Here is a 13268-nt window from a genome sequence, read left to right on the forward strand (position 1 = left end):
ATACCATGTTGGTCTTATGGTGCATTGCTTTAACAAACATGAGATTAAGCCTATCTGGCTCTCATTTCTAAAACTCGTTAATTTTTTTTTCCTTTATCACATTTTCAATCGCTCATTTTAATGGGATTTACCGTTTTTATACATTTTTTAACTACGCATTTTATCAAATTTTACCAAACTCTTGTTTGGAGAATTAGAATTAGATTTTAAGTAAATTTCAATAAAAATTGATAAAATATATGATTGAAAAATTGTGCACCCAATGAAAGATATGCTTAAAATTAATTATTAATTTAACTTAGATCAAAATTCAAACTTTAATCCCAATCAAATAGAGACTAAAAATCTAATTTTTATTTAGGGTAATTATTACAAAACGTCTTTACCCTTTAATGTCATTATACAAAACATTTATACATTTTATTTTTTGCTATTTTCACCTCAATTTTAACATTTCATTGCTTAAAATGTCATTTTCATCAAATTTCTCAATAAAAAAGTAAAATGATAAATATATCATTCTATTTAAATAAAACAAAAAAGAAAAGAACAAATTGCATTTATACTCCCAAATTAAAAAAAAAAACTACAAATGAGTTCAAATAAATTATTAAAAGGTTCATTAGCACAAGACGTTCCTATCTTTTATTTTTTTGACATTTTCACACTTATTTTCAGATTACATTTCGAAAATCATTATCTCATCAGTTTTCTCAATTAAAAGTTGTAAAATTAAGAATACATTCTCATGTTTAATAAAACAAAAATAAAGAACAAATTATAGCTATACTCCTAAAATTTTTAAAAGAGTACAAATAAATTTCAAATAAATAAATAAATAAAAAAGAAAGTAAAATTTTAAAATTTTTTAAAAAATTTATTTGTACTTTTTTTTTTGAAAAATTTGGGAATATAATTGCAAATTGATCTTTATTTTTATTTTCTTTATTTTTGTTTTATTTAAATAGGAAGGTACGCCCATCATTTGACAACTTTTATTTGAAAAATTGGATGAAAATGATGATTTTCGTTATAAAATATAAAAATATAGGTGAAAATGTCAAAATATGAAAAGTTGAGACGTTTTGTACAATAATATTGAAAGATAGGACATTTTACACTAAATACCATTTTATTAATTTATTTGGACTAACTTACAGTTTTTTTTAAAAAGTTTTAGAGCATAATTGTAAGTTTCTCTTTAATTTTTCTCTTTTATCTTTGTTTAAATAGAAGAGTATATCTGTCGTTTTATATCATTTTATTGATAAATTAGATGAAGATGACCGTTTTCGCAATGAAAAATGACTATAGGAGTGAAACTGCTAAAAAAATAAAAATTAGGAACATTTTGACAATATATTAAAAAGTAGGAACAAAAGTTTTGTGTTAACTAGCCACTTAATTAAACCAATCAGGGTACAGATGCAAAGGTGCACGTGTACAAGTCCCTATTTTTTCATTATTCACTCTCGTCGTTGCTGCACTCTCCACTGCTGGAATTGAGAAAAAGAAAAACGAAGAAGAGAAATCAAAATGGAGGCGACGCCACCGAGTGAACCAAGGAAGCGGGGTAGGCCAAAGGGATCGACTAAGGCGAAGGCAGAGAAGGAGAAAGAGGCAAGTGGCGGCAGACCGGTGGCGAAAATGAGAGGTGCGGTCGGCGGGAATAAAAACTCGGCCGCGGACGAGAATTACGCTCAGTGGAAGCTGTTGGTCCCCGTGCTGTATGACTGGTTTGCTCATCATAATCTACTCTGGCCATCTCTCTCTTGCCGGTACAACGAATACATTCATCTTATATTTTTGGTTTTCTTAGGGTTTTGTAATTTCGAAAGCCTGAATGAGGTGATTTTACTGTAGAATGTTTATGTGTCTGAGTAAATAAATATTGTTTGTGTGTAAAATTTGTAGGTATATCTATTTTGTTAAGTTTGAGGTTTAACTGAAGCTGTTGCTCTCAGCTTTTAGGGTCTCTTGAATTTTATATTGAAACTTCCTTTTACTGAATTATATTAGTCTTGTATATTAATCTTTTTTAGGGTTTTTTAAGGGCTTTTCTTTGAATTGTGTGCCCATGTGTGTGTTTCTGTTTGAGTTTTAGCCATTTGACTTTCTCGATCTTTAGGTTCCAAATTCATTAAATGGATGTTCCTGATTAATTTATTTACATTTATATCACCATAATCCCAGTCACTCACTTCTTGAGCCCGTATATGTATGTATGTCCCTGTATGTTGGGAGTGGAGTTGTGTGTTTGTTCAAATACCCTCACAGTATGTGTGTGTGTCTATATATATATTTGCTGATTTTATTTCTAGGTAAACCATGCACTGAAATTTACTAACTCAAATCAATTCGACTAAGGCTACGTTTGAGCCCCATCTTTTTTGTGAAAAATGAGTTATATAATAGTGATTTTTTGAGAATGTGTGTTTAAACACTGAGGAAAAGTTTTGGGTTTATGCGCAAAATTATTTTATTCGAAGAATAGGTGGTTGAAAAGGAGTTTGAAAAAATAAAAAAAAGAAGAGTTTTTAGAGAATGTGGATCAAACAGGTGCTAAGTCTTGTTCTTTACTCATTTGGGATTGGCTATATAAAAGTTTAATTCTACTCTATGCACTCAGCACTATTGTTTGTGAAATTTGAAGATGAACGTGTATAAATGAATTGACCAAAATTACAGCACGACGTTAGACTACCCAAAGCAACCCTTATTTATCTGGCCTTGGTGTTGGAGCATGGTACAGGCAGAGTTTCTAAAATTGGAAATGAAATAAGGCTATGAAAAATTTCTAGGTGAATTAAAACTTCGAATTATGGAATGCTTTAATGGTTACAAGTTATGAGATTCCTTGCCTCGTGCATTCATGTGTATAATGGATTGTTATGGTTATTTTGGTATTTTATAATTATTGCAATACATGGCATGTTAATATATTATTTTGGTTTTTTCATGGGTGTAGGTGGGGCCCTGTTCTTGAGACAGGAACTTACAAAAACAAACAACGGCTTTATCTTTCGGAACAGGTAAATATCAAATGGCCGATGCATGATAATCAAATTATTTATTTATTTATTATTTATTTATTATTTTTTTTAAATATCAAATGGACGATGCATGATAATCAAATTTCATTTTTTGTGATTTACCTGATTTACTAGTGCCCATAATTTTTCATCCCAATGCAAATGCTATGCCTGTCCACTTATGATCTTTTGAGGAACTCTTCATTGTAGTTATTGCCTACGGATTTTAAAATTAGTATTTTTGACTTTTTAAAAGCTTCAATGTTGTGGAATTGCTACTCTCTTTCAAACTTTCAAATAGTATAGTGTATACCTTCTAATGCTACTAGTTAGCTGATTGCATTTCTTGGCTACATATTCTGTTGATCAGACAGACCAGACAGTGCCAAACACTTTGATTATAGCAAATTGCGATATTGTGAAGCCCCGAGTTGCAGCAGCAAATCATATAGCAAATGTAAATTTTTATCTTTTTCCGCCATTATTTTTTAACTTCATTATTCACATTAATTAACTTCGATTAATTTTTTGTTTGCTAGTTTGATGAAGATGCTCGCACACCTTTTGTTAAAAAATACAAAACTATCATACATCCTGGAGAGGTACGAGCTACATGGATATCCCTTTATATGCACATCTGTGCATTCCATTCAAATAAATCTATGTGCTTCTCCGTTCTTAATTATTTATTTGAGGGTGATCATACATTTTGTGGAGTTTGTAAACTACATGCCTTTTTTATGCATAAATATGAATTTTTTTTGGCCTTTAATAGATGTGTTTTGAGGTTGTAACTTTTGTAGCTAGAATTTCTTGTATATTAGAAATGAAAATATTATTCAACCATATAAACTAAATATGGGAACTCTGTCAAATCAATGATACATGACAAATGAATAGCAAACTGTGTTTGCCTTTCTGCTACTTCTATTTTTCTTTTTAGTGAAGCCAGGGAACTATTGAGAGTATAAGAGAGTTACATGCTAAGAGCGCAAGGTTTCTTTAAAGCAAACAATCTGAAAATCCGAATTGCTTGAAGATGTGAAAAAAGTTATAACCATAATGAACACGTCTCGACCCCTTAGACCTCAAGGAGGCAAGATACCTGCTCAATCCTATGTCCATAGGAAATTAGTAGGCAGTTAATGAAAATTCTTCTTTTTGAGCCAAAACCATTGATAGAAATTTCTGAATCCATTGATCCTTTGCCTGCCTCCAATTAAAACTTTAAATTTAATTGTTGCTATGACAACCATTAATTTATTTTATGATTTGCTACAAGATCATTTTCAACCACACATCCACACAATAAAATATTTTACTAGTGTACCAAAATTTTTTCCTATTTTTGAGTCACATATTCTCCTAAAAATCAGTATTCAAAACACCATTTTTTACAATAATGATTGTTAAATAAGCCCTCAATTTTCTGTAGTCTAGAATAATTTATCTAGTAAATGAACTAAAAGAAAGCAGGTTTCCAGTTTCGGGAATCTGGATTATATCTCCTACACATCATGTATATAATCTAATAAGCACTGACACAGATGTGTCAGACACACTCACATGCAATTTTTTGAAAATCTCCTTGTGTGTATTGTGCACTTCTTGACAAGAGACGGAGATTGCTATGGATGAAGACTAAATCTTCTACATGTTTTGGAGTTAGCTTATTCTGCTTAAGAGAATGCAAAAAGGAATAAGTACTCCAATCTCGCAGACAACAAGATGAAGAAGATGGTTGTCCCAATAATTTCCAGGCATAACTTTGAAGCATAGGTGTGCAAGCACCATGAATAATACACTAAGTCTTCGGGTCCAAGCAGTAATGATCATGAATAGATTCAAAATCACCAAAGTTGTCTTCCATGGTTGAGAATTTATCATATTCCTTATTCACCATGTTGTGCTCTTCATTTGACGAGTGCCTTTTAAAGCATTCTATTCTTTCTCTTGAAATCTCTACATCTCTATGTGGAGCAAGTTGAGGGGGATTGTGTCTAAGTCATTCCTTGCTATAGTACCTAAACAAGAGATGAAATAAAATTAAAGAAATGACAATTCATTCAGTAACTAACGAAAAACAATAAACATTATGAAAATGTAAATAAATAATAAATATATGAATTAGATTTAAAAATTACCTTGGATTTAGAGAATGAGACAAGCAATATAGTTGAGTGTTATTTTTGTTCCAAAGATCTACAAATATCCGATGAACAACGTTGTAGGATGATGATACCTCTTTTTGAACTTTTTCTCATGCCTAGAAATTATTCTTCACTTGCTCAATCATTGTATCCCACATGCCGTAAACCAAATGAAGGCAAGGTTTATATGTATCAGAAAATCTAAGCATGTCATGAATTAGAGAAGTGAAGGAAAGAACATGACTTATAGTCCTACCAGAGATCGTCAAGCACCTTTAGTTTCACAAAACTTGCCCTTCGTCATGTCATCTTCTCGATAAAATGACCATTTTTCACTAATAACCAAAGCTTGAAGACCACGTTAGATAAGTTTAAATCTTTTTAACATGACAATAATGGAAGCAAATCTTGTCTCTGCTACAAAAAAAAACTTCAACGGCACAATTCATTAAGGCCCTGTTTGATTCCTATTATTTCCTCATTAAAATGAAAAATATGATCGTTACCATCGCATTAAGCCACTATATTTAACTTTTTTATCTCTTGTGCAGGGCCATAATTGCTATATTTTTCATTCTTATTTTTACAATAATGTGACTCAAACGGGGGCTAAATTTTGCTGGTCTCACAGAGTGGTTTGTTACATCACCATGATGATTAGTAATCCAATTGCATCTCTCATACACGATCAAATTATTTTCAACATTCTTTGCGGCACAAAAATGTGCTTCAAATCAAGATTTAGTGTACAACACATGGTGTCCAAAAAATATGAGGATATTGCAATTCAATTATTTGCCCGGCACCTTTGCAATAATCAAGAAGGTTTTCACTTTATATGAGGACAAGATAGAAGGAATATCATTATTATTATAGATGAGGAATTAAAAAGGGTTTGCTCATAAAACAAGGATTATATCCGTGATTGCTTTATTAGATTTTTCAAAGAGACGAGGATCATATCGACACTTAATTTATTAATCAATATTCTTTGTCTACAAGTTTATGTTCTCAACTCTTCAATATCTGTCCTTCTGCTCCTTGCTTGCTGAGCAGCATACTGTGGAAGAAAGGATCTTTTCAGGGTGAAATAGAGTATTAAGATGGAAAATCTGGGAGAAGTTCTTCACATTGGCTTTTCTGCCATTTTATGCAATTTGACCATCTTAGATAGTCTGGATTTGGGCATTGGACACATGATTTGATGATGACAAAGGATGTAGTATGGGAAATCCGGTATTGTAAGTCACCTCTTCTGGTTTTGTATCTAGAGAAACACAATTAGCAGCTGAAGGTAACAATAAAACAGAGTTCAAACCAACATAGGTCCGTGCAAATCTGCGGAGACCTCTCTTTTTCTTTTTAATTTGGCTTGCTTCTATCTCCGTGTCATCTTATCTTCTTAGATTTCCTCAAAAAACAGCTGCACATGTCGGAGAATGCCTCTACTAAACTGGAACTCTGCAGGATTTTGACAAATCTAGAAGACAACACACCAGTGAGTATGTCGTGGACTGGGTCTCCCCTTGATGGGAGCAGACGGTCCCTATTGTGACTTATTATATAGCCACTGCATGTCTTTTACCCTGTTTCCCTAGTTACCTATCTTGTCCAATCTTCATTTCTAATCCTAGTCTGGAAAATTTTCAAAACATCCTTTAAGTTACGAAGCTAGCAATGGAACTAATTGCAATCTTGTAATTGAAATGAAATGGTCAAAATCTGGACTGGGAAAAATCTTGATACATTGGGTTTAATTATTAATTTAAGCCAGTCCACTTAAGAATCGAAATGCATTCTTGAATTATAAGCTTATTTGAAGAAGGTTGTAGACCAGTAAAAAGTTAAAAAAATTAGGCCCTTAGATCGTCTAGAACCACATTCTATCACCATGAATATCTAATAAGTAGGAGTATAACATCATGGATTTACCCTCTAATTATGGCTTATTTTTCTACTATGATTTACTTCTTATAAAATATTTAATTTGTGATGCAAACACAAATATAATAATTAGTAAAGTCTTCTAAACAACTCTAAATTAATTAGTGCTTAGATCTATCCTATGTACTACATGTGTTTAAGGAGAAATTCATATCTTATCAAATAGTTAGAGATTCCAACCTTGCCAGCTATGATGCACCGACACGGACACGTGTGTCCGACACGATACGTGTCGGATACGTCGACTTGTAGTTTTTCAAAAAAGTACCGACACGACACGTCGTCGACACGTTCATTAAATTTTTAAAATTCTTCATTTATATAGTTTAAATTTAGCTTTATATTTATTATTGATTTTTTTTATTGAAATCTTTTAAATATGAGTACTTATTTGTTACTTATTAAAAATTTTGAGTTAAAAATATATAATAGTTATAGTAAAAAAGGAAAACGATTATTGTAGAGTGTCCGAAGAGTGTCGGTATTGACACGTATCCGACACGTGCCGGACACGGACACGCTATCCTAATTAGGGTGTCCGTGCTACATAGCTTGTCAGTATATATTCTCAATATTATTATACCTGTTTTCCTGTCCAAAGAAACCTAGGTCTTAATAACATAATAGTCTGATTCACTAATAGTTCAAAGATCTTAGGCCATAAGTAAAAGCTTCTTATCCAGTCGTATAATTTTCAGTAGACTAAATTAAATATTTCATTTGGTCATATCCCATGCATTCTAAATGCACAAAGTGCTACTACTAAGAAGTCTCAAGCTACTCGGTACCTTTGCGGTTGACATTGTTATTTTCTTATAAAACACGCAACTTTATCCACCAGTCATGAGCAAAATCTTTAGGTTTTATGTTGTCAATGATAACTTTCTTAGTAACTCATACTTGCATAATTCTCGATGCAACCTCGGAACACTTCAGTCTTTCTTTTCTTAAAATCAACATTAAAATCAGTAGGAACTTTGAAGGAAATTAGATTAAATGACCTGGAGATGAACTTCCAAAGACCTGGATATGTTACATTTGTCCCAGTATCTGTCTATTGAGAACATACTGGCCTTTGATTATGTTTTGTGCACAAGTATATTTGATTCTAAGGAGAATGCACAGTCGCTTACCACAGAGAAGACATTATTGCCTTATCAAATTGTTCCTCCAACGTCGACCATCCCTGACCAGAAGATGTATTATTGTTCTAAGCGCTATGAGTAGAAGATATTGGAGATATGAGACCATGTTATGGCGGTCCTACCCATTGAAGGTTGTTCCCAGCTAAAGACCAAGTAAACATAAAAAATGAAGCTAATACTGCCATGCAACTACTTGTTTGTGCTTTGATCTGTCAATTGGTCTACCTAACAAAGTTTAGAAGCTTGCAGTACCTGGATACTTGCAAAATTTGATTGAGTTTATTTATTAATCAAGTGTTTCTTCAAATATGATCTTGCATTTGATATTTAATTGTAAAGGCTTACTGATTATTTGACTTAAATTCTGTTTTATATTATAGATTATTGTGGATGTCGTCGCCATTACTACCACTTATTATTTTAGCTTGTTGATCATATTGTAGGTGAACAGAATCAGGGAGCTTCCTCAGAATAAAAATATAGTGGCAACGCACACTGACTGCCCTGAAGTAAGTGACGAAATCAAGGTTTACATTCCATATGATGATCTGTCTAGGTCTACGGTTTCATTCGTTTGAAATATTTAGATTAACTTGGGGTTGAATATTGTTGAATCAGGTTCTTATATGGGATGTTGAGGCTCAACCTAATCGTCAAGCTGTCCTTGGAGCTGCCGAATCACGTCCAGATCTGGTGCTTTTTTCTTTGTTTTTCCTAATTTCATTTTTTAGATGATCATAGTGTTGCTGTCTCTATAATTTTTTCTCTTGTGCGAGTTATCTAGTTCTTTAAATTAATTTTATCGTATGAGCCACTGATTCACGTTTGAATATGGTGCATATTTTTCCTCGTTTATTCGAATTGATCATAATCTGCTGTCTTTGCAGTTATTTTATATTGTGTGAATCATCCTATTATCTAAATTGATTTTTCATTACGTTTTTACAGTTTGATATTGACAGTTGCATAAAGGTGGGTTTGGCTGAAAGCTGTGAAAAATTAAAGATTATAGTGTGTATGCTCTTTTGCGCCAAGTTTTTCTTCCGATTATGGATTTTTTCCCGTGGAAACCTAAATGTGATACGAGCAGTAGAGCTGTGTTACTTTTTAAGTGTGAAGGATCACATTTATCAATTTATCAGTTATAAATTAAAAAAATTATATCTGTAGACTTTTGAAATGGAAACTTGGTTGTGGGATGAACTATATGTAAAATATAGTTACTGCATGAGCCCAATATAAGCACACTCAATCCAAAGCCAAAACTCATTTTTAAATGACCAAGAATTTCCATAATGAATGATCCCAGGAAATTGTTATTTTGGAAATTTCAAGGTTTTTACCAGATTTTGCAAGAGGATGCCCATGAATTTTAGCATGAACTTTTATTCTAGATCCTTTTTGAGTGTGCATTGACAATTGAACCCTCATAAGTTTAAATGGGTAAGGAAAACTACTCTGGATGACTTGATCTACGATGAGGCATAAGCTTTCTTTAGTCTACTGATAAAATGTTTTTTGGACTTTTAGAAATTTGTTGTCGAGGTTATAGTTATATTAAGTAGGTACATGTAGGTGCAAATAATTGGAGCATTTGATTAGAAGAATTGCTGTGTAGTCTTTGCTTCTTCAACATCTTCTAATTGATAAAAATCTATTTTAGTTTTGGATACTAGATGTTTGTCCTATGAAACTATAAAAATGTAAAATCATATAAGATAATGATGCTGGGGGATTCTAGAGAGCTGTGCTCATGTGTCATGCCTAGAGTGAACATTCCCCATAGGCCAGGAGGTCTTTAAGATGGTGAGGGCAATGTGCTACAAAGTTGTATATTGGTAAGTCTGAATAAGTTTGTCACTAGATACTTTAATATTTGTGCCCTTTTGAGAAAGAGACCTATATAATGTGTACTCGATGCTTGACTGTCTGAATTTTGAATTGGTTTGTATGCAGAATGAGATTGTCTTGATACCAATGGTGTTTGGTACTGTCTTGGTTTTTAATATAGGGTTAGGAACTTAGCTAGTGAGATCTAATTCAGATTTCACCTGATGAACTTGTCTTATCCATTGGCCCCGCTTGTGGATGACTGATTTAGTTTGGAGTTCTACAACTGTTCTGTGTGTTTTCTGAAGAGAAGAACAAGAGATATAAATCCTTTTTTTTTTTCCAGGTATTGTCTGGTCATCAAGATAATGCAGAATTTGCTCTTGCCATGTGTCTGGCTGAACCTTTTGTGCTCTCTGGAGGTTTGGATATTTTTATTCTGTTTATTACTCTACTATTAAAATTATCATTGTCTTTTCCTTTCTTTAGTGTCCTTGGCCAAGCTTTCTTTGGATTGTTGTACAATGATGAAATGCCTTTCAGGGAAGGACAAATCTGTGGTATTATGGAGTATTCAGGATCATGTTTCAACGTTGGCCTCAGATGCAAACCATTATACAGGATCTTCTGGTTCAATTGTAAAAGCTGCTGATAACCCTTCTATCGGTCCACGTGGGGTTTTCCAAGGGCATGAGGATACTGTTGAGGATGTGCAGTTTTGCCCATCAAGGTAATGTGCACTCATTCATTCCTGATTGGATAGTCATATAAATCAATTCTTTCAAAGTGTATATAGCACACATCAGATCTGCTTATCTGATTACATGCTCAAAGGTGGGTTTTGATCGCCATTCACAAGGCCCCTTTTTGTGTTTTCCTTTTCTTGATCACATATCTAGTCACATGATTGTATTTCCTTTTGTTCTTTCCTGAGTATGTTATACTCTCAAGTTTGTTTGATCTTCAATTCAAATCTGACGTATTGTTTATGCTGGTGAAGCTCACAGCAGTTTTGTAGCGTTGGAGACGATTCTTGTTTGATACTATGGGATGCTCGGATTGGAGGCAATCCGGTTGTAAAGGTTAGCTGGATTCTTTCTTGATTACCTGAAGTTTGATAATATAATGAAATTTCCTTCTTGTTTGTATTATACAATAGAATTCATAATAGAAGTTGAAGCTGATAGTGCACAGGCTAGCACATGCCTATTGGAACCTACTTTTAAGTTGAAACTATAAATTCAGTTTAGGATGTTATTTCCTAATTTATGATCTTTGTTTAATGAATAGGTTGAAAAGGCACACAATGCAGATCTTCACTGTGTAGACTGGAATTGTCATGATGAGAATTATATCCTAACTGGGTAGGTCATTGCCTGTCGTGCCTCCAAATATGCATATTATAGAAATTCATTCATGTGTGATGCTTCCTGGTTACTTTATTTCTTTCGTTTAAACTTAAATTCATCAAAGATTTAAGTTCTTCTGCAATGTCATTATTTCAGGTCTGCAGATCATACAGTTAGCATGTTTGATCGCCGCCATCTTACCTCTGATGGAGTTAGTTCACCTGTCCACAAATTTGAAGGTCATACAGCTCCTGTTCTTTGTGTCCAGGTACTACATTTGTATTTGTCTTGTTCTGTTGCTTACTAGGCGTTGCATTATGTAGAGATTTTGTTCTTTTAAATTATTTTCATATCTACCTAACCAATTATACAAATTCCAGTGGTCTCCAGAAAAGTGCTCTGTATTTGGGACCTCAGCTGAGGATGGTTTGTTGAACATCTGGGATTATGAGAAGGTAGGAAAGCTTCTATTTCATACTAATTTTTTCTGCCCTTTTCTGTGGTATCAACTGCTATCTGAGATCTTGATGTTGAAACTTTGTTGTAAAGAAAATGATCAGTGATGTGTCCACTATATTGAAGGCATTAATTGTAATGCCAGCAATGCATCAAATATTGGACTTTATGCTCATACAAACCACATCAAATCTATGTTAATTTGGTTCAACCCATCTATGGACATTTACAAATTTGTTTCTTTTCACATTGCAGGTTGGTCAACAGAAAGAAAGTGGGTTAAAATCTTCTAATGCTCCTCCTGGGTTGTTTTTCCAACATGCTGGGCACAGGTTAGAGATATCCTATTCTCTTCTTTGCAGATGGGATCTGTTGTACCTTCCACGAAAATTTGGTTTCTCAATGGCAACACTACTTACATGTTCGGAGTGGTGTATTGTAGGATTATGTTGGCAAAATTTCCATCTTTCTCCTTTCTGCTCGCCATTAGGATATTGTTGTATAAAAGGAAACAATGATTCAAAATTTAACTTGTTTAGGGCTATTTCTGTATGGCTAATTGAATATATTTAGGCCCCATTGCAATGTAATTGAAATGTAGAAGAGCATAAACTGCATCTAGAAAACTACATTTTATATGATAATCATCTATGGAGGAAAAATTCTGCCTTAAAATTGTTCAAATCAAGATAGCACATGTTTGTACACACGAGCGTGGTTATATTCTTGAACCATGGATCAATAAAAGCATGACCATGAAAATGGAGACACCAAATTGCATCTTCCTCTTGCCCTTCTGGTTTTTACGGCTCTGCTTTGTCTTCCAAGTTTTAATATTTCTATGATGTGATTTTACATTTTTGGTTATCATTTCACCATCGTACCTCTGTATAGCTGAACTTTGCGATTGAGAACTATAATTTTTGTTCTAGGGACAAGGTTGTCGACTTCCAGTGGAGTGTCTCAGATCCGTGGACAATTGTTAGTGTGTCCGATGATGGAGAATTTTCTGGTGGAGGTGGTAGTTTGCAGGTAATAGAACATTGTGTTGGCTGACATGATTAATGCTTCAATCATGTGCTAGCTGACTTCCTTTTAATTTGACACGAGATGGATTGTGTTGTGTTCGCAGATCTGGCGTATGACCGATTTGTTGTACAGACCCGAGGAAGAGGTTTTGGCTGAGCTTCAAAAATTCAAAGACCATGTCATTGAATGCAACAAGGACTGACAACTAGTAGCTTAAGCACTTGCAAAAATGTGTTCTGTATTTCTTTAGTTCGACTTTAAAATTTTTAGATGTTAAGATGGACAGGAAATACGATGTCGTTCGCACTTTTTTTTTTTTTTTTTTTTTTTTTG

The 13268-nt window shown here is 33.4% G+C and overlaps 1 protein-coding gene across 1 annotated transcript; it reads left to right on the forward strand.

Annotated features, from left to right (window-relative positions):
* Positions 1 to 1443: 1443 nt before the first annotated feature.
* On the forward strand, positions 1444 to 13268 carry LOC111377594 (WD-40 repeat-containing protein MSI4-like). Its single transcript, XM_023000725.1, has 15 exons — positions 1444 to 1778; positions 2969 to 3032; positions 3403 to 3489; positions 3572 to 3634; positions 8715 to 8780; positions 8890 to 8964; positions 10448 to 10523; positions 10645 to 10831; positions 11102 to 11183; positions 11392 to 11465; positions 11607 to 11718; positions 11831 to 11905; positions 12162 to 12238; positions 12839 to 12938; positions 13039 to 13268. The coding sequence occupies exons 1-15, from the start codon at positions 1537 to 1539 to the stop codon at positions 13135 to 13137; spliced, it is 1479 nt and encodes a 492-aa protein (XP_022856493.1). The 5' UTR covers positions 1444 to 1536; the 3' UTR covers positions 13138 to 13268.

Source organism: Olea europaea, unplaced genomic scaffold, assembly GCF_002742605.1.
Source record: "Olea europaea var. sylvestris unplaced genomic scaffold, O_europaea_v1 scaffold1683, whole genome shotgun sequence".
Taxonomy (NCBI): Eukaryota; Viridiplantae; Streptophyta; class Magnoliopsida; order Lamiales; family Oleaceae; genus Olea; species Olea europaea.